Source organism: Lepisosteus platostomus, chromosome 4 (genome assembly GCF_059453375.1).
Source record: "Lepisosteus platostomus isolate fLepPlt1 chromosome 4, fLepPlt1.hap1, whole genome shotgun sequence".
In the NCBI taxonomy this organism is placed as follows: Eukaryota; Metazoa; Chordata; class Actinopteri; order Semionotiformes; family Lepisosteidae; genus Lepisosteus; species Lepisosteus platostomus.
This window is the reverse complement of record NC_142614.1, coordinates 71298636-71321195: the sequence shown is the minus strand read 5'-3', so window position 1 is coordinate 71321195 and position 22560 is coordinate 71298636. Positions and strand designations below refer to the sequence as shown.

Genomic DNA, 22560 nt, shown 5'->3' with positions numbered 1-22560 from the left:
CTGCAAAAAGACAAAGTCCCAATACAAGAAATTGTATATGGCCGATAAAGTGATCTTATCTAATCTCTTAACTTAAGACTTGCAGCATCGCCCTTCATTCTGCCAATGAGCAGGCACCACACCATGGGTTTTGTCTATCTATTTCTGCTCTCATCGCAAAGTATTTTTACTGCGAGTCATCTCCACTTCCTTACCGCCACAGGGCCGACTCCTTGTGAAAGGCTTGGCTAACTCAGTTTAATGAACGGGGAGACGCAGGGCTTCACCTGGCTTCCCGGAAGAGGCGCCCGTGTAGAAGTCGGACACCACCTGAAGGGCTGTGCTGTACTCAAAGTGGCTGCCGTCCATGCGCTCCACACGGATCCGGTCATCATTCTGGACACTGGAGAGGAACAAGAAGCAGAACAGAGGGCCGTCAGATTCACAACGTAGCTCCAAGAAGCAGGGCTTTCAGCCTTTCCGGATTGTCTCAATCCCATGCCTCCAAGATCCTGACCAGACGGCACTCCAGCAACTAACAGGTTGCTTGGGGTGTCCAAGAGCATTCCTCAGCATCACCACATCTTGTGGTTTTCCATTAATCCAGGTTTCTTTACAGAACCCTTCATTGAATCCCACACATTTCAAAATGTGACCTGAAATGTTTTGATCTTTTGCAGTCCCATATTGCAAGTTAAAGTCTGTGAGCAATAATGCTACAAAAGAGATATTGCTGTTTCAGAGGCCATACAAAGGAACTTATTTCCTGGCCTGAAAAAAAGCGATATTCGGACAGACTACAGGAACCCAATCTGTTTAGCGTGAGACAGAGAAGATTACGAGAGGTCTCAATTGTAACTAAGGGGACGCCTTTGAGATCGGCAGGAGTACAGGGACCCAGAAGACAAGTGGAGATTTCATCTAGCAGCATTCAAGACGGAAAACAGGAGACACACCTCTGCACAAAGGATTGTGGGAGTCTGGTCATCTGGTCAAAACCAATTCCAGAGGCAGCCTTCAGAAGCAGGCAAATGGAAATCTTAGATAATATTTACATAATGAAATTCTGAAGCTACTAGCAACCAAATGAGCAATACTGCCCTGACAGCTGCAAAATACCTTTATGTTACTGTGCAGGTCTTGAAATACACCTTAAAACAGCTTACACGGGGGGACAAAACAGGCTCTTAACAAGCTGCACGCATCACTTTCAGCCTCGATCAGGCATCTGCTTCTACAGATTGCGGGGTTGTACAGTTTACGATGTTACTTAACAGTTTCACATTCTGCTGAATCCCCTTAGTGACTAAATATGTTTTTTCCATCCTTTTAAAGCTTTCAGTTAAGACAGCTCCCGAACAGAAATGAAGGCTTAATGAGAAAAATGGGCATGTTTATTGCTGCAGACGTCTTCACTAATGGGCAATCAATGCCCTGCTCTCACAGTTGCTGTGCCTATCAAACGCTCATACACTAATTTTGAAGAAGTCTTTAATGAAGCTGCTATGTTGCTATGTTAACAGAAAATATCGATTTAAGGAAATACCACATCAATCAATCACTAAATAGACATTAAATAGGATCTACGGCAATCACGAAAAAAACTGAAATTAAGCACCAGCGCTTCAAGGGCGATGAAGTCAGAGGTTGCGAAGAAGAGGAAGAAAGTCGGGAGCCCATAAAACAAACACACGGATGTGCTGTACAAACGTCAGCCCCTGCAAACTCCGGGGGCCGGATTTCCTACATAAATGTGACACCACCGCGCCGGCAAAGCCCCCCGACACTGATCATTTTCCCCCCACCCTACCCTTCACAACATTTCCATTTTCAAGGGCTCGCATGGGCATCGTGGGAATCCCAGCGTCGCCGCGGAGACGGTCGCCGGCCCTGCCCGACGAGCTCCGCCGCGCGCGGGACTCCTGCTGTCCGCGGCCTTTCAGAGCACGCGCTGGCGGTGGGTGGCCGTGCGCAGCCGGTCTCGGAGATCCTTCTCACAAGGCGAGCGAAAGCAGCCTTTCCAGATCAGATCAGATCAGATCAGATCACTTTATTGGCCACATACAATTTCTCTGTACAGTGGATAGAAAAAGTCTGCACACCCTTATTGAAATTGCAGGTGTTTGTGATGTAAAGCAAGAAATCAAGATAAATCGTGTCAAGACGTTTTTCCATCCTTTTCAGCCTGGCAGAAGGCTGAAGAGGGGGAGCTTAGCATTTGAAAGGCCAAGTCCGGCCTGTGTGTCACATGGACCACATGGGAATAACACAAACAAATCTTTTGGTTAAAACTCACCGATTGAACAGGTGCACCCTGTGAGCGTAAAAAATTATGACGTACCGGCTATTACTGCTGTAAATTACTGGAGGTAAACTGTGCTTGCGAGGAAGAGACAATGCAAGCCAGGCTTAAGTCTAGGAAATAACTAAAGGCATTTCTGTTCTTGGGCAAAAGTTATTCGGGTCAGTGTAAATTTATGAGGGCTGCGGAAATATTGCTGTACAGCAGCCTATTTCTCAACTTTATTTCAACTCTGTACCAACAGGGGTTTCACCACAACACCCCAAGTCTCAACCAGGGCCCCCCCCACTCTTACCACAGCACCCCAAACCCATAATAAGGCTCTCCTGTCAAAATAATTAGAAATAAATCAACTGAATGTCGGCACACTGTCTTGCCATTTCTGTGCACCATTGATCACTTCTGTTTTTTGGTTCGTGAGATAGCTCTCTTGCATTTGAACCTTATTGCTCTCTCACCGGTTTGGCATTTCAATAGCGTTTCAAACAGAGCACTCAGATATTTCTGAGCCAAGACTGTAATAGGCCCAGATTAACTATGCTACCACATTACACATCCCCAGGGTGAACTGACAAATGACTTACCATCTACTACCAGCCTGCTCCAGCTCTTAAACGCGTGAATACAACATTAACAATCGGATTCAATTCACTTGCCTTTCTCCACCTACGCGTTTCTAAAAAGCACTGTCAATCAGGAGGAGTACATATGCACAATACTCTGCCACAAACTGGAGGCCAACACCTGGATTATCAGAAAAGAGACTTTGTAAAACTGCATTCACTGCACACTCATGCATACCTGTGCATTTCTGGGTGATCAGAAAACAGTACCGCATGTTCTGATTAAAAGAGAAGGATAACAATTAGGTTTTTAGCCTGAAGGTTCACAGCTCAGGGGAGGAAAGACAGAGCACAAGGTTAATTTAAATAAAATACTGTACTTCTGCAGGTACTTCATCGTGCTTGCCAAAATGCTTAACCAAAGGCCTTAAGGACTTTCTCCCCTGCACTCTCAGGGAGCAGTTCCTAGGAGAGCGATTCTTGGTGAGGGGTGGAGACAATCAAACAGAGCAGAGGCAAAAGGCAGTGGAGGGGTCAGACAGGTGAACGCAGGAGAACAGTTTGCCGGGGGTGCTCGAGATAAGTGAAGGCAGAAGAGCAGGTCAGCTCCGGAGTTCCTATTAAACATTTAATTGGAAAGCCAGCCTAGCAGCAACATAACCGTTGCCAGGAGGCATTTTTAGCTTACCTAAGCAATGTGAAGCAGTTTATATTGCATTGTCACATTTTGCCAAACACTTTTTCCCCACAAACCACTAAACCACTAAATTAGAACAATAAAATCATACGCCACTCTATAACCAAGCCTGGATTATGCTTCTCTTCTGTTAATGTAATTGTTATTGACTTGCATGGTATCGCGATAACCCCAACCCTTGCATCATCTGTATGAAATAATCTGAAGAAACACAAGAAACAGGCCACTTCACTCCCCTCTGCTACAGTTCAGAAACCACAAGTGACCTAAAGTTACCCTGTTATATTTCACCTCTACCGGGGATTTGTTTTCCCTATTGGTAAAGTATCAGTTCTGTACTCGTGTAATTCTTGAGTGGCATCTACACTCGGAACAATAACCCATTTGTCTCCCCTTTCTTGCAACAAAGCCTCTAATGACTTTTCAGAGCACAGAGAAGCCCTCCGCCACAACACGGTGTGGTGGCTCTGTGGCTCAGGATCTGCGCCTGTGGCTGGAAGGTTGCCAGTTCAAATCCCGCGGCCGGCAGAGGAATCCTACTCCGTTGGGCCCCTGAACAAGGCCCTTAACCCCAGCTGCTCCAGGGGCGCCGTATAAATGGCTGACCCTGCGCTCTGACCCCCAGCTTCTCTCCCTGTCTGTGCGTCTCATAGAGAGCAAGCTGGGGTCTGCGAAAAGATAAATTCCTAATGCATGAAATGGCCAATAAAGTGATCTTATCTTATCACTGCCAGTAGGGAAAATTCCAACTGTGCCCATTGTGTAGCACTGTCCTCGTTACTTACAGTACATGGGGATTCATGATTTTGAGTAACGTGTAAAGCCAAATTCGCATATAGTCAAATATACAACCCTGGTAAAAAATCCTTACTCATCTCTTACAGCAATTATAGATATAAATTATAAATATATAATATTTTATATTTATGTAATAAAAATAAGTAAATAAGGTGACTATATAGGCTCACTAACTAGCTCTTGCAGGCGCGTTTGATGAAGCCTGTAAATTGCGAGTTGACTGCACAAACAATGCTCCTTCACAAACAAAACACGCACACCAATGTTCTTGAAATAATTTTAACTGCACATATCTTCCCACTTAAAGATCATCAAAACAAGGACGCAAGTACAAAGGGCAACCAGCCTCTTTGCAAGAGTTTGAAGATCCTTAGACCTTAAATGGCCCAAATTGCTGTGCAATAGGAGTCTTGCCTCCTGCCTTGATTTCACAATACAAGCCTTGCAGAATCTTTTCCAATATGTTTACCAAGCCTTACGTGAAGAGCTTTTACGTTTGGCTTTAATTTAAGCCAATCAGCATGTATTACACCAAGTCAAGCAACACTGACTGTCACTCACTTGACATCGGCAATTTGACTTGACCTTTCAATTTTAAATTCTCTAACTCTGGTTTTGAAGAGTGTTTAGGGGCTATTACAAATCTCCGCAGAAACAAGCAGTACAAATCCCCACAGCTGTTCTTCACCCGAAGTGCTAATTACCCCCTAATAAAGCCTTTTACACCAGCAAGAGAAATAAATCCCAGTTCAATTATGTAGCACAGCTTTTTGTTGTATCCCTGTACAAAGAAAAAAGGCATTTTTAAGCTTCCTGTATTATCCGTAAAGCACTTTCTCACAGGATTAAAGAAAACACATGAAGTGTCTCAAAAAATTATCTGTGTAACTCTGTCTTGGAGTATGTGGATGGCATACAGAAGAGGAAAATAGCGCGGTTTTAGTTCCTGTTGTTTAAGTGCCTTTAAAACTCGTTCACTTTAAAGATATGAACAGATTGTAACCATTTCTCAAAAACACTTCCAGGCATTTTATATACAGGTTTCTGTGGAAGCTTTCTTACACCTCTTGAGTAATGATATAAAACATTTATTTTTAATTAAAGGTCCAATCAAACAGGAATATTTTATTTTAACTTTAAAAGAGGAGTTATTTCTTTGATGTCTCTAGCTAGAGTTCCAGAGTTTGGGAATAAGACGCCTAGAAGAAAGCACCATTCTGTATGCAAAGGAAAGCTCACGGAGCTCAGCAGTTTAATCTAAACAACAGACTCAATCCAGGATGTAACCCTGCAGGTTCTCAGGGAGATAAGAAAATGCCAGTCCATGCAGGATCTTGAAAGCAAGATGAGTGATTTTGTATTCCATTCTTTCAGTTGTAGAATATAAGTGAAGATAAGACAAGATGGGGGTGAATTATCAAAATCTATTAGCACCTGTGACACACCAGCTGCTGTGTTTTAAAAATGGTGCTGTGCTTTATAGGATTCCAACAAGAACAACATTACAACAGCACTAGAGATGATAAAAGCATGGTTTAAAGCTTCATATGTGAGTTTTGTTTAAGTGACTTTAGTCAGAAAACTGAAGATTAAATTGAAGAATAAATTGATTGAACAAACGCATCAAAAGGCATTTCAAAGCCAAGCGGGACACCCAATTTTCTTATGCACTGGACTGATTCCAGTTATCCATCGTAATATTTTTGGATGCAGGTTTTTTCGTAGTGCCGACATGACACCTTGATGTTAACTAGAAGAATCTGCAAGGCATTCAGCTCTGAAAATGGCAGAAGATTCTTGACCACCTTGAGACGATTTTCTGAATGAGCTAAGCACAAGCAAGCATGTTAATCAAGAAAGGAACAGGACCCAGGACAGTTGCTTGAGGTACACCTAATAGTAGGGATGGGTGATATGGCCTAAAATGTAAACCATGGCATAAATTTAATTTTGGACGGTAACAATATACATCACAATATAAAATATTCCGAATATCAGCAAGATTAACATTTTCAGAATTATATCATTGGAGCTAAAATACGGCAGAATTTGAAACTATGACGGGTCAATAGTAAAAATTTCCAAACCCCGTTTTGTGACGATGCTGCTGGTGCAGTCTATGTAAACATCAAAACCCCTTCTCTACCAGTATAAACGGTTTACCCAAATCCATATCGTGGCACATATTTCTACCGGTATACCATCTATACTGTCTATACCACCCACCCCTACCCAATAGTCTGGGGGGTTCAACACAGTGAGGATTTTACTGGCTGGTGACCAAAGGTAAGGCCAGAACCAGTTTTACATACTGTAGTACAATAAAAGCCTGGCATTCCTGACAATGTAACAATCAAATGATCTACTTCAAACACAGCTCAAAGACTTAACAGCAGCAATAACGAGCAGGTGTCCCGAGTCACAGCCTATTAATAGGTCATCTAGAATATGAACAACACCCTACCTGGAACAAGCAAGCACCTGGAACTGAAATTAAAAATGGCCGCTCCTTGCCAATAGCACTTTGGCCAGTGTTTATAACGGAAGAGCCAAAGGAAGCGGTTTCAGGAGGTAGAGAGATGTCAGATCTTAGCAAACACAAGGATATCAGGATATTTATCAGCAATCAAATTAGAAAGAAAGAGTCTTATCGGGTGGCACGGTGGCTGTTATTGCTGCCTCTGGGGCACCTGGGGTCCTAGGTTCAATCCCAGACCTAGAGTACTATCAGAGCGGCGCTTTTGTGTGTGCGGAGCTAGGGGTTCCCCCAGATGCTCCGGTTTCCTCCCTCAGTCCAAAAACATACCGATAGGTTAAATGGCTTCTGACACAACTGGCCCCGGTGTGTGCACGTCTGTGTCGGCCCTTTGATGAACTGGAGTCCTGTCCAGCGTGTACCCTGCCTTGCGCCTGCTGCTGGCCCGGCTAGGTTCCGGCTCTCGCACGACCCTGAATTGGAAGAAGCTGTCAGAAAATGGATGGATGGGTGGATGGAGTGTCATGAAGGTTACAAGCAAGAGGAGGCAGCAACTTGGCTCACTTGGCCGATTTGGCAGTGAGCAGTTAATAGATTCAAGGACTTTATCCATTCACTTCTTAACAGAAGCCAGGGTATCAGCTTTAAGAACTCGGCTTGCTACCATGTTCCACACTCCCACAACCCTTTGTGTAAAGCACTGCCTCCTGTCCTGGCAGTGTGAGCTCATCCAGCCATCACTGGAAACAGGCTACAAAATCCAGCTTGTTCCATATTGCCAATTGATTGCGGTTAGTCAGTAGTAATGATTCAGAGACTCACTGCAACTAAACTTGACGAGGCACCGTGCCACTAAATGTTTATGACATGCTAAAGGCCCTGTTGCCATGTGCTTGGCTGGAGAGCTGCCCAAGTAGGATAAAACAACAGGAGAAGTCTGGGGCTTGTACAGTACATGTGAAAATAGACACAATGCCATCCATCCGAGACAACAACCACCGGCTCCTGTCAGCGACAGAACAGAAAGAAAGAGAGAAACAGAAGCAGGGAGAGGAGCCTCCATCTGTTAGATAACCAGCTCGGTAATCACAACTTCTGCTCGTCACTCATTTCGTGCTAGTGGGAGCCGATCATCACAATCAGCCGCCTTCCACCCAGGGGGAAAGAAAAGAATTAGCTCCTTCAAGGGTAATTAAGTCTCTATCCGTCTGACAGCGAACGGCACAGTGCTGCCACTTCAGAGCTCCACGCCAACGATCAAAGCCCCGCCTTCCCCAGAGAGCCCCCCCAGAGCTCACAACCCCAACACGACGGACTCGTTACCATCTGCTCGAGGCTTTTTAGCCGACAAGAAGAGCGGCACACACGCACCGAGGCCCCCCGTTAGCACGCCGAATCCTCCATGATCGCTGCGCGTCATCTGTTCGCCTAATTTCTCCCATCAGGCCCGCTTCATCTGCGATACTCCTACAGCAACCGCCCACCAAACTGCATGATCTAAGACGAACACCTCCTCCCCTCCAACATTTTAAGGGAAACAGACCAGGAATAAGCTTTTGTCAATCACTACATGTCCTCTGATGGACGTGAGCAGAGAAACTCGGCAGCAGGGACATGGGTGTCCTAGCTGAAGTAACACACTGTGCCTCTTCCTAAGAATATCGGGGGAACGGTTCATTATTCTTTCCAGTGCACAGAAGTCTCATTTGCAAGGTCTGCAGCATTATGTAACCGTTTCCGCCCCACAGTTTGTCTCGTTTGAGAGATTTTTTTTTTATGTCATCCACTACACCAAAAAAAGTAATGTGACAAATCGCTGGGACAATATTTTACTTCATTTATTCATGGCATCGCTGATTTGTGATTTGTGATACGAATATCACCATTAAGACACTTGTTACATGCACTTACATTACCAACTTGCACTGCATCATCCAGGTGGGGCTGCACACTTTGGTGGAGGTGGAGGGGATCCCCATTACCTGTAAAATGCCTTGAGTGGAGTGTCCAGAGAAGCACCATATAAGTGTGACGGTGATGATGATAATGGTGATTATGATGATGATTTATTTGTACTTTCACAACGCAATAAACAGCACATCGATACTATGTGAAAACACAGCAATTAGTGTTGACATTAAATGTTTGACAGTATACTGTACTACTCAATATTTCTTCAAAAAAGAATCTATACAACGACGAAGGGAATTTGAATGCTCTTGGCCCCAGAGAGCTACTGCAGAAACTACAGATCCTGTTACGCGTTAAAGTTAAAAACAAAAGAGTTAGAGCCACAAGTTGTATTAAGACATTTAATACAAAACAGATGTAAATTACATGACCCAAAATAGATGTAAATTTTAAAAATCCAATATTGAATAAAAATAATATTATGGTTCCTGAGCCAAAAATAAACTTATTTCAATTTCCTAATAAAAAAAGACAGCAGGTACTTTTCTTCAAACTCAGCACTACCCTGTAGTGTCGAACAAATGACAAAGTCCAGGTGTCTGTGAAGCAGAAGTCCCTTTATTCATATGCATATGGAAGTTCGGCTTGCAACCACCAGACTTAAAAACTAAGTAGCTGAAGATGGTCCTCTATACCTTAAAACACAAAGAGTAACTATGACATATTCTAAACAAATGATAAAACAGCAACACCTGCCAATTAATTGTATCTAAATTGCAAACTAGACAACAGTTAGTTCTTTTCATATTCTGGGCGTACAGCCAGCTTACCAAATACATGCCCCTTATCTTACTGACCAAGGACAGGCAGCATCTTTATATACATTTGAGCACAAAGCCTACATCAAGCCACTAGACTGCATAGTTTGCAAAAACATACAAAAACAAGAAAATTATATTATCTCCTTTCCCGGGCATCTCTCTTATCTCTTCATTCTTCAACCCCAAAACATTCGCATTTATCTGTTAGGATAATGGCTCCCAATCCCAGTCCTGGTGATCCACACACCAGCTGGTTTTCATTCCACCCACCTTAATTTGATAATTAAAGCCTTAATTGATCTAAGAAGTTGCTTTATTGGAATATTTGCATTTTGTTTCCAGTCACAGGTTCGGGATTTACTTAAACTTATTATTACTAAGTCAATGAAGGGTTTGGTTGTGGAACTGAGGGCTTGACTGGAATAAAAACCACCAGGAACAGGAACCTCTGTGTCAAAACATCCCAAATGAAAACTGAACATACATCAGTCAGATTAAACAATGTCGTTAAAATAAAAATCGAACACTCTAAAAAACAGCCACATTTAAAAACAGACTTTCCAGTATTCTTGTAATGTTATAGGGTAAAACTTCTCACAATACAACTAAACATGAACAACTGTCTGGAATACATTAGTAATGTCTGCCTGAGTTTCTGGGATCAATTAGCAAGATACCACCCGAAGAGCAAGAAGAGCCTCATGGTTTTCTCATTGTCTCTTTGTTACATCTTCACAATGCTTTTTTGCAACGTCACCTCACTCCGCGTTCAAACCCTGCAGCAACGCCCCAAAGTTTAAACGCAAACGTCTGAGGGCAGTCCACATTGGGGGGAAAAAAAACATTTTCCCCACAGACACTGGCTTTATAGAGGACCACTTGCTTCTGGCGCGGAAGCTCAGATCTGAAGAAACCTGCTGTTTAAAACGTTGCCGCTGTCTCTACCTCCAGGAATTTCACACCATGTAGCAAACCACTAAGAACTGGATCTTGACCCACAGAGCAAGTCCCCATGGGACTGAAATCACTGAAACTTCAAGCATGATCTCAGCCTCGGCTTCTTCCTTCAGTCTCTCACCACTGTTCTCTTTGCCCCCAACTTTTTTTAAATCGATGTCTGGCCTGTGTTTTTTATTTTATTTCACCTCATATCTGGGAGCGATTAACTCTTTCGTCAGGGGTGCTTCGGTGCTGGTCTGCCATTTTCTTCAAACTGTTGAGACGTGAGGAGTTTCCTCGATCGGCACGCTTCAGTCCCACAACAGTTCCCGCTTTCAGACTGCGCAGGTGGGCACGGGTGCCACCTCCCGGGCCCCTTTCTAAATTCAGACCAAGTTCATATCGGAGTTCACGGGCTGCATTCCACCCTCGCCCGTCCAAGTCACGCACAAGAGAGAGCCATATAGGAGCCATATGGTTCACTCTACTAATTAAAAATCTGTGCAAGTCGAGCTACATTCTGTTTTAAATAAAGGACTGTATTTTTGGAGTGCAGCAACAAATGCATCACTGAACAGTGAGGGGACTGGGGTAGCACTTTGCTTGATGTCGATGAGAGATAAGTGCAGTAATTATACCAGTGTCCAGAAACACAGGCACTGCCACATTAATACAGTCTGCAGAAAAGAGCAGAGCTGAATTCCACACCGAGTTCCACCTCGTCAAGTGTGACAGCCACCCTTTGGCACTGCTTCCAAGGGGTCTCTACATTTGCAGCTCCACACTACATTACATTGCATAATTTAGCTGGGCTTTTTTTTCCCTTCCAGGATACAGGATTTAATCACTTTTAGTTGGTGTCCTTTAGTGTTTAATAAGAACCCGAGTCTTGAGAGCTGGAGGAAAGCCCACGACCCTGAAGTTCCTCAGCTTACAGACGTGACCTCCTGCCTGCACACTCAGCGCAGCTCTCGGGGAGCAATCTGTCGCTGGAGTAGAGGAACAGAAAGCCTCCGAGTGCCCACGCGCTCCCTCATTTACAAGAAAAGATCTTCTCCGACGACTCCGATCCCTCGTTTGACTGCTCCCCATTTTGCCTGCGCCAACACTGGATCCTACAAGATTTGGAGAGGGTACAGGTCGTGTGCGATCTAAATAAACTTCCTGGACTTAGGAATTAACAGGGTAACCCTGAAGAATGCCGGGTGCCCTGCCGCAGAATTCCCTCTAGTTAAGTCAGCAGCACCTCACGGGACCTGCTTAATTATTTTTAAATGAATCTTGCCACATCATTAATCAATACTGCACTTCTCACTGTCCATGATATCATCTCACTCACACCAGAATAAAGAGCAAATAACATCGCAGGAGAGGCAGTATTAAAAAAGATCCTGGTACGCCGCTCGTTGGCAATTCCACCATCTCCTGTATAAGAAAGAAAAGTGGACACAAGTGGACGGAGAGTGCATAGCAGCCAGTGCAGTCAGGCAGGCACTCCTGGTCCATATAAAGTACTCTTCAGCATGGGCTGCAGACCTCAATAATGACACTCGGTGTCAGTTTCCTTTCAATCCAGTTTCCACGTGAGGCGCCACCTCCTTGCCCTGAACCGCAGAGGAGCGGGCATTTCCTCAGCTGGCGCAGAAGACACCGTGTTCCTTCTGGATTTTGCTTATCGTAGAGTTTATTGCCATTTCCCAGGGTGCAACGCAACGCAATGAAGTTGGAAGAACCTGTTCTGCCGAGAGGAAAAACGCCCAAATTCTAGCCAGCATGGTGCAGTTCTTCGTACAGCAGTAGCTATTGCGCAAGCCCTACCAGCCCTAAAACTCTTTGCAGGAGGATTTGTGAAAAATAGTAGAAAGTATAAACTGAACCATGGATACAGGGCCAAACAATACCATTTAACTACCATCTAGGGAATAATTCGTGAATCGTGGCCACAGAGGCTCCATGTATGAATATTCAATCATGGTTATCATACTGTCAAGCCTTTCTTTCAGTCTCTCAAGAAAACTAGGATGAAACTATTTGCACGCTGGCTTGCTGAAGCACTGACATGAAGTTGTTGTTTCTTTTCGAGTAACTGAACCCCTGGCGCAAGACCAGCAGCGATGGATGAGTAAAAGAATCTCAACTGAAAGTAACCAAAGCTGAAGGCTGAGCTGCCACACACTGCCTTAGCCTGCAGAGCCACCCGGTTACAAGATGCATTGAATCCCGCTTGTTAAGGTACTGCAGCGTTGCCATGACAATAGGCAAAACCTCAGAAAAGGAATCGCTCAATATTTGGGCCTGGAAGCTTTTACAGTCAAACACACTGACCTTGTACGGCTACACACAACAAAAAGCAACTACAAACCCTCAACATAAATATGGGAAGCTAAAAATGAAAATAATGAAAATATGAGTAGAAGATAATTAAACACAGGGTAGCTTTTCAAGGATTATTTAGTCCCTGGCACATTAAACGTTTTCTCTTATTTCAAATCCTTCCACTGTCGGAATGCCCAATGAAGGTGGTGATAAATCAGAGCCAACCTCAGAAGACAGGGTGCAAGGCCACTCTGACAGAGACTACTCTTCCCCGGACAGGACGCCATCCCATCACAGGACAGAGAAAGCATCAATATCAGCCCAGCCAATCATAGGGGCGGGGCGGTGGCTCTGTGGCTCAGGATCTGCGCCTGTGGCTGGAAGGTTGCCGGTTCAAGTCCCGCGGCCGGCAGAGGAATCCTACTCCGTTGGGCCCCTGAGCAAGGCCCTTAACCCCAACTGCTCCAGGGGCGCCGTATAAAAGGCTGACCCTGCGCTCTGACCCCAAGCCTCTCTCCCTGTCCGTGCGTCTCATGGAGAGCAAGCTGGGGTATGTGAAAAGACAAATTCTTAGTACAATAAATTGTATGTGGCCAATAAAGTGATCTTTATTTTAGTTGGCACGTCCTTGGCAAGTGGGAGGAAACCGAGGCACCTCGAGCAGACCCATGAAAACATGGGGAGAGCAGGCAGACTCCACACAGACCGACACCTCAGGCTGGACTGGCACGCGTCACATTTGTGAATGAGCCGCACCTTCCCATAAGGCACTAGCTAGTGCTAACGTCCACACCTACAGTACATGTACAGCTGTACTGCGCCACTGCGGTACACCTGACCCTTCTTTACCGCGGGAGAAGCGCTTGCAAAAGCCAAACGAATGCTGAAGACAGGCAGCACCGCGCAACAGCTGTTTTGTCGACACTGTGACGAGCATCACATGTTGAAAACGCACAAACAAACTCCTGCGGCTTTTAATCTCAACCAACGTTTATACAACCTTCATATAGAATTTTAAAATTCCCTTCAGTCCAGACCATGGGTAGTGGGGCAAGGTAGGATGGAGACCAGGCAGTTGCATTACACCGACTTGTTCTTAACGTGTCATTAATAAAACTGCACAAAGAATAGAAAATAATTCTATACTGCACCAGAGGTCTGACAATGCACATAAGAAGCCCAGCCCAGGATTAAGTGCAATACAGAAAAAATGACAGTAGGATATCACAGAGTGGAAACTAGAATACTGCGGCAGGAAGCCTATGATCTTTTAAAGAAAGCATCACGCACTGCGCCCGAGTGCAAAACCAGCTACCCAGTTATTTTGTTGAAGCCGATACCTTTCAATGTTCTGTGAGACTGTCCTTCATCTCCAGGAAAGGCTCTGGGTCCCTGAAACCCACACCAGGAATAAGCAGACTCTTGCAGGCACTCCTGCAGCCCTGCGCTGTGAGCACAAACACAGCAATACTACCGACCGAAGTGGAGCTCTGCTCTCTTCAACTTAAACAACAGGGGTTGGCAGAAAGACATGGGACACCGCCAGGCTCCTTCACGCAACGAGGTCAGTCCAGTTGGAGAAAAGAAGCAGAGCCTTCGGAAAGGAAAGGTCTCGCGCACAAGGCCCTAAGCTTTCGTCGGAGGCCCTGCCACTCCTGCAGCAGCATCTAAACCCAGTGAGGTCTGGCCTTATATCCCGGCTAGGAGTGGGAAGAGCTCCCACTCCGAGAGCATGTGGGATTCGCGCGGGATTCATCCGCGGAACTCCGATGCCCGGCCCAGCTCCCCCCACCCGGGGCCCTTACCTGGCGGAGGCGACGCCATGGAGAAGCCGGTCCGAGCTCTCCGAGAGGTCGCTGGGCACCAGGATCTCCACCGGCTGCACGCGCAGGACGCGGGCTTCCAGCGCCGAGCGGGACGGCCCGTCCTGGAAGCAGTCCATCACGATGTCCCCGGTGCTGGGCTGCACTGCCTGTCCCACGGGGCACAGCACACACAGCGGGTCAGCGCCCCAGCAACACTCACCACAGCACAATCCCACTGCCGCGCAGGCCCCCAACAACGCTCCGCCACACAACGCATAACAATAATAAAGTGCACTTATACTGTGCTTTTCTGGACACTCCACTCAAAGCGCTTTACAGGTAATGGGGATCCCCTCCACCACCACCAGTGTGCAGCCCCACCTGGATGATGCGACAGCAGCCGCAGAGCACCAGTACACTCCCCACACACCCGCTGTCAGTGGGGAGGAGAGCAGAGTGATGAAGCCAATTCAGAGAGGGGGATTATTAGGAGGCAATGATTGGTAAGGGCCAATGGGAAATTTGGCCAGGACACCTTGGAAAAAGCCCTACCTTTTTTCGAGAAACGCCCTGGGATTTTTAATGACCACAGAGAGTCAGGACCTCGGTTTTATGTCTTATACGAAGGATGACACCTGTTTACAGTATAGTCTCCCCGTCACTATACTGGGGCATTAGGACCCACGCAGACTGCAGGGTGAGCGCCCCCCGCTGGCCCCACTAACGCCTCTTCCAGCAGCAACCTTAGTTTTTCCCAGGAGGTCTCCCAACCAGGTACTGACCAGGCTCACACCTGCTGAGCTTCAGTGGGCCTGTCAGATGAGCACTGCAGGGTGACATGGCTGCTGGCATGCTGGTTTTACAGCAGGATCACCACCACGCAGGCTGCTGCAGAGGCAGAGCCCGGCTACACACTCTTACAGCAGGTTTTATTTCACCTTACAGCACTTTCACATGTGGCCAAAAATCCTGTTTATGCTACAGGGCCTCGCATTAAAAACATTAAGCCTGCACTCAAATAAGTGTGTGGAGCAACTCAGCGGCAGATATCCCACGCCATCTGGTGGTCACAGTAACAGTAACAAACTGTTTTTTCACGAGTCCCGTCGTTAAGCTAGCAACAGACCTCATGCAGATCAGTGGCTCTCCAGAGAATGTCTCTCATTTGACAAAACTTCAAAAAGCGCAAGAACACACACATATCCCACATCCACTCGTTGGTAACCATGCACAGACATTTTCAAAGCAGAGTAAGCCCGTGTGCTAAACCATTCCTTACCACAATGCCTACAGAGAGTTCCTGCCTCCTGCTGTCCCAGCTCTCGCTCACACAAAGCAGGTAGTTGTTGGGGGAGTCCAAGACCACATCCTCCGCCTCCTCAAGGTCGCCCAGCTTCAGCAGAGGGTTCACATCTGGGCAGCAGTCAAGGGACACAAGGTCCTCCATGTTGGAGGTTGGACACAAGGCTAACAACCCTGTCCCGTAAAAAACTGATGTTACAGTAAGAGCAACGGGGTGTGGCTGCCAAACATCCACATCCATCCATCCATCCCCGGAGGGGCACTGCGTCTACAGGTTTTTACTCCAACCCGGCGGCCAGCAACCTGAATCTACCGTCTCAACTGGACAATGGAATACTCCAATTTCCCTGTTCACTCAAGTCACAGCCCTTTCCTCAATCCTTTTCTCTTCCAAAATGCACCAGTTCCAGGACAGACTCCCACACATAACCCCAGTACCTCCCAAGCAAACGAACACCAAACTGTCCAAACTGCTGCCAAACATCCCCCCCACCCCCTCTTCGTTCTCCAAACCCCCAGCGTCGCACCCTGCTGACGAGGGATGTTGCGATTAACCGGTTTCACTATTAACCACGATTAAAAATGTCCCGGTTTCCAAACTGTGAGAATTTTAGAAGCTGCAGTGAAATTCTATTTTGGGAGCCTCGCGTTCCACGTTCCCCCGAAAAATTCCTCTCGCGAGTGAGTGAGCCGCGTGGGTGTGCGGTGTGCCTGGCTCGGCTCGGCTCGGCTCAGCTGGCTAGTCCAACAACACCTTAGTTAGCCTACAGAGGGCAGACGTGCTGTGCGAAACACCGAGGGATACGACATCTCAGCGTTATATCCACCAAAAAAGTGGTGTGGGAGCATTTTGGATATGCAAAAAATGATCAGGGGGTAGCAGAAGATGACGGATATCCAATTCGCAAAACGTGACGGGAAAAAAAAATGGCTGCCAAAGGTTCAAACACATCTAATCTGCTTTAGCGTCTCCGTGATCACCATCCATCCCTCTATACACAAGTCAAGGGGAAAAAATAAACTAGCGAACGTGACATTAGTTCGCTTTAGTTAGGGCCCGCCGCGGCTGGAGCAGTTCACAGCAGAGCAGTCCTCTGTGCACGTTTAACATTACTTTCGTTTTCATTCGAGTTGAATTTGCGGGGATACCTCTGTCACTTAGAAACATGTTTCCTACAACAGGTGCCCGCCACCAGTCCACCCACTGGCCCTGGCGTTAAAGTAAAAACCCTCTTTACGGACGACGAGTGACGAAGTTCCAAGTGAGGAGAGGAACAGGCCGAGAGTGACCTGGCTGAATATTTCCATTTGTCACTGCCAACTTTTCCCCATCATATTTATGTTTCTAATGTCATAAGATGTTTAATTATGCCATGCTTTGTGTCTTTTTTCCCCTCCTCCTCTCAGAATAAATGACCTGAATCGCAAAACTGTGGTTATTTCCCGAGACTATAACCGTATCGCCACAATCTCACACCGCGACATCCCTACTCCTGATCTCTGGGAGGATACCCTCCCCCACCAGCGTAGACTTGGTGTAGAGCCCGCAGAGCTGCCGGGTGAAGAGGGAGCTCTTGTTCGCGCCCCCCGCCTTCAGCGCCGTCGTCTCCGTCTGCTTCACCACGCCCACCTGAGGAGACACGAGAGCGGGGGTCTGGTCTGCTCTGCTCCCACCTGCCCTCGTCGCCATGCTCAGGCGCGGCAAGGCCAGCCCAGTCACCGGAACCTCGAATGTGCCATCGAGGACAGCCGCCGGAGCATCGGGCGGCATGGACGCCGTGTGTCCTTCTCAACGTCTTTATGAAGAGCGGTTCTTTAAGATATTCGCCCAGGCCCAAGGGTCTCAAGCAAACTCAGCTGGCTTGCAGGCCCCAGATGAGGGGCGAGAACAGTCAGCCTAGTCTTTCAGGCCCGAGTCACGGCAGTGCCACCTTGCACATGGTAGCCATGAACCACTGTGGTCGGTCTGAACACCGTTTCCCACAGGCAGTACCGCAGCAGCTCCCTGCGGCTGCCTGTGCGTGTTGCAAGCATGCACTTGAATCTACTTAGTATGCGAGCTTGAATCTATTTCTGCAGCTCTTACAGAACGTTCAGCCCACCATACAAGAAGAATGTCTTTGCTTAATAAAATCTGAAATGGCACTAGGCTGCTCCAAAGCATAAAAATGATGAGCAAAGGGGTTCAACATAGCAAGACACATCTCCGTTACCAAATTAATGACTTACAAGTCCCGGGACAGAGGCATCGAGATGCATGCTGTTCTTTAAACATATTGCGAGCTCCTCACAGAGCAGGTCATGACTTTGTTCAATACACAGAGGAACCCAGAGACAAGACTGACCTTGTAGCCCTGAGACACCAAACGCCGCACATGTACGAACAGCCTGTGAGTGGGGATGCTTGCCGTCATGAAGTTATGATCCAAGTGGCACGAAATGTTCAGCTCCTTCGCAGCAATCTACGGGAAACACAAGAGAAGTGCTCAGCATCTAAAAACTAACAGAAAGAAGATCTGGCTCTTGCTTAAAAATACACTGGAGCTGTCTCCTTCCTTGTATGTAAATGTAAATGTAATTCTCATCCAAAAACTGGAAAAAAAACTTCGTATTTAACATTATGACCACTGGCTCAAAATACTGAAAGCCACCACAAAGCCACCACAAAGCGCACCCAGCAGATCATATCACACAGCGATGAAACAAGGGCCTGACAGCACAGATGAAAATGTATTGATATCATCGAGTACATTAAGGAATGAAATGAAGCGCTTCTTAACTTGTGAGCATCTCAAGCAAGTTAAGGAGCAACACTTGAATTCCATGATGTAGGCCAAGGAAACGCTCAAGAAACAGCTAGGCGACATCCCAGCTGAACAAGCTACCAATAACTACAATTCATCTGCAAAAGATGGGCTAAGTTGCATCCTTTCGTTTGTAACCTCCGCTCCTAAGCCTGTGCCGATTTTTTTAATCCCAGATCACAACAGCTTGAGTTCAGCTCCTGACCAAAAGAAATGATCACAATCTGCACTGCGCCATGCTGTGATCCAAGTAAATGATTTATACAAGACGTCCTTTTTGGACTTTTATGGGAGAAGCCAAAGATACATTTCCACAGCGGTGCACAATAAAACATCTATCCACCACTCACAGTACCAAATGCTCCATTCTCACCTCTGCATCTTCTCCGAAGAAGCGGTACTTGTAGCCACACTCCACGCACAGCAGGGCGTCCTTGTGCTGCTGCTTGATCTCCAGGAACTGCAGCTCCAGAGGGGTGTAGATGCACTTGGTTCTCCGGTTGGGGAGGCTGATCTCCGAAGGGCCTTTCTTTGCAGCTCCTCCACTGCTCACCTTGGCGAACTGGCCCAGGTTTAGACCCTGTCCGTTCTGAAGGAGGAGCACAGGGACCCACAGTTAGCAGCACCCTGGTGGGCTTCAGGAGTGCCTCGGTTGGGCCAGCTCCAGACAAAAAGGGTCACAAGTCTGGTTTTATCTTGGCCGCGCTGCTCACTGTATGAAATTATTTATCAATTATTGAATTGACTGCTTTGCTTTCAATTGGCACATCTTTACACAAAGGGTTGTGGGAGTACAGAACAAGCTACCCAGCCATGCTGTCAAAGCAAAAACGCTGTGCCTCATTCAAGAAACAGCTGAAGGAGATGTTTGGATCAACCAGCTAGATGGGCTGAATGAGACCTTTCCTAGTTCATTTCATATCACACAGTTTCCTAGTTCATATCATATCACACAGTGTTACTGTAGTTGCACCAAACTAAAAACAAATTAAATGACAAGACCTGAACTCTGAGAAGGTGCAAAAGCTCTGTCAAGCAAACTCTTCTCTGTAAATTGTTTTACAGCAAATGATTCGCAGAAAAAAAACGCATGTCAAACAGGCGTTTCCTGAAGGCGGTTATTTTTACAGTTTCTGCACCTGCGTGGCATTGTAGTTGTGGCTTTTTCATATTGTCAAGCAAAAAAAGCTTCACGTCTGGAAACATGTTTTTTGTTTTTAATTCACATGAGGTATTTCTCTGGTGTAGTTAAGTCCTGCAACAGTTAAGCTGTTACTGCTGAAATCAAAGTACTAAGCTAAGTAATAATCTAAAAACTTGAAAATTCAATAATCAGGTTAACAATACTACCTTCTACTACATTAACAAAGTGGATCAGTCCAATAAAAAAAAGCACAATTCTCAATATCGAGGTGCAGACCCTCAAGTTTTAATGGCTATTTTCCTGTTCCAGACAGATTGCGCGACACGGTTCTTAATTTATTAACACAACAGATGTCTGTGCTCTTCTTTGTGCAAATGGAAACATAAAATCGCTTCAGAGCAGTTTTAAAAGCTTTTTTACTCGGAAACAAAACACGAATGCCATTAACGGAACCCGATTTGTACACTTGTAATGGTACAAATCAGTGCAGGAAAATAAACTATGTCTTTCAAACACGGGGCCAAAATACGTTGCTGTTAGCTGGATAAAAAAAAGACTGCATTTTGCCTCCACACAAAATGTTTGAAATATGTTCCTGTTCATCTTGAATTACTAAGACTCTAAAAGACATTAGGGACTAACCCTACATCAGTAGACGATCTCCAGTTCATCCAGAGCTCCCATTTTCCCTCCCTCTCAAAAGAAATAGTGTTTTGACTTCAGTAATTCAACATTTTCATGGCCTTTAGGAGCAAAGAAACACACAGCCTGCAGAACTAACCCCCCGGTTAATCAAAGGGGGCAGCCGAATGGCACAAGGGTTTCCTTTTCGCCTTTAAGTCTTGAAAGGAGCCATCGTGTTTCTCTACCTGTTTCTTGTGTTTGGAACCCTTTTCTTCAGTACCCTCTTCCTCCTCCTGCTCCTCCTCCTCCTCCCTGCTGTCGCCCCGACGCTGGCCCAGGGGGCCGCCACTCTTGCGCCCCGCCACCCTGCCTGCAGCCCCTGAACCCCGCGGGCCAGCTGCGCTGCTGAAGCCCCTCAGCCTGTTCAGGGTGGGCGAGGAGACACTCGACACCTGGGCAGCTCCCCGAGACGCTGCAGCAGAAAAAGTTAAAAAACGATTTTTAATGACCACAGAGAGTCAGGACCTCGGTTTTACATCTCATCTGAAGGACGGCGCCTGTTTACAGTATAGTGTCCCCGTCACTATACTGGGGCATTAGGACCCACACAGACTGCAGGGTGAGCGCCCCCTGCTGGCCCCACTAACACCTCTTCCAGCAGCAACCTTAGTTTTTCCCAGGAGGTCTCCCATCCAGGTACTGACCAGGCTCACACCTGCTTAGCTTCAGTGGACTGCCAGCTCTGAGCTGCAGGGTGATATGACTGCTGGGGTGTTAAGACACCCTTCAACATGTTTAGAAACTATTCAGGGTTATGAAGCAGACATGAAGAGCCCTGTGGCTTCAGGGGATCCATGCTCACCATCACCACTCTGAACCAGAGGGCCACTCTCATCCTCCTCCTCACCACGGGACCGCTTAGCCTGCTGTGCCTGGGACTCCTCTTCCTCAGAACTGAGTTTCTTCTTCCTTCCAGATCCAGGCTTCAGGAGGCAGGACCCGAAAGAAAGCAAACAGTTATGGCCAGATAAAAAAAAAACAACAACCCACAACATCTCATGCATGATGAACCAAGCTTTGAAATTTCCTCTTTCTCTAGAGTTTCAACAAAGTACTCAAGGCCCAGCCCTTCACTGCAGGGCACAGAAAAGATTAGCCAGGAGGATAATAATTAATATCGATTCGACGTCTTTGTTCTCTTTCCATGCCTAAGCTCCCTCACACATACTGTAGGAGGGGACTTGCGTCTTCCAGCATTGACCGGCTGCCCCAGAACACAGATCAGGCGCTGAAGGGAGAAATTCCCTTCGATTTAAGAGGAAACTTGAGACAAGCGGGATGAAGTCCAGAGCAGAATAAAGCCAAGAAACCAGAGTTATTACTCCTCCTCTTACGAACAGTGCTGTGAGATTCTTAAAGGGGAATGACAGTGCTGATTTCTCAATCTGGTTATTAAATCTTGGTAACAAAATAAAATCCTTGACGGTACAGAACAAAAACGGCAAATTTCGAATTAGGCACAAAATCATGAACATTGTGAAAGTTGCCATATTGTTGCAAAGTCCTGGTCTCATCACTGGCGAGAGCAAGAGTTCCCACGAATTGAGACGTGATGTGGTCCTTCCTGCTCACTAGTAACGGTAACGACTAATGTAATGAGATATACGAGTGAATTAAGTACAGGTTGTACTGCAGATATTTCAATTTAGAAAGTTTATTACACGATTTAACAAAATCGAGTTAACAACCAAGTTTAATTTTTTAGCAAATCCATCTTAAAGTCAAGAGCAATATTTATACTTCATTAAAAGGTATTCTCAACCCACCTTGTTTACAATGTAACAGGGCCAATTCACCTCACTGCAAGTTTTGTTACCTCGTTCTGAATCACAGAATGTGGCGCCTTGCATACCTGGGAATTTCATCGGTAAATTGCGGGTTCTACAAGGTACTGAACACATTTTACTTTTATTGTGGTACTCATCCATGCCGATTCTTCCTAAGCCCGAAATACAAAAATTGCATTTCAGTTCCCCTTTTAACGAGCAGGCAGACAGGACCTCTGTTAAATGTGCGATG

The 22560-nt window shown here is 46.2% G+C and overlaps 1 protein-coding gene across 1 annotated transcript in view; it reads right to left on the bottom strand.

Annotated features, from left to right (window-relative positions):
* The window catches only part of msh3 (mutS homolog 3 (E. coli)), a 108897-nt gene that overhangs the window by 85438 nt on the left and 899 nt on the right, over positions 1-22560 (bottom strand). The window contains exons 2-9 of the mRNA XM_088630607.1: positions 21344-21464; positions 20727-20953; positions 19087-19302; positions 18255-18371; positions 17422-17539; positions 15887-16020; positions 14608-14774; positions 267-382 (exon numbers count right to left, since the gene is read on the bottom strand). Of these exons, the coding sequence (XP_088486733.1) occupies positions 267-382; positions 14608-14774; positions 15887-16020; positions 17422-17539; positions 18255-18371; positions 19087-19302; positions 20727-20953; positions 21344-21464 (1216 nt within the window). The remainder of the gene's footprint in view (positions 1-266; positions 383-14607; positions 14775-15886; positions 16021-17421; positions 17540-18254; positions 18372-19086; positions 19303-20726; positions 20954-21343; positions 21465-22560) is intronic.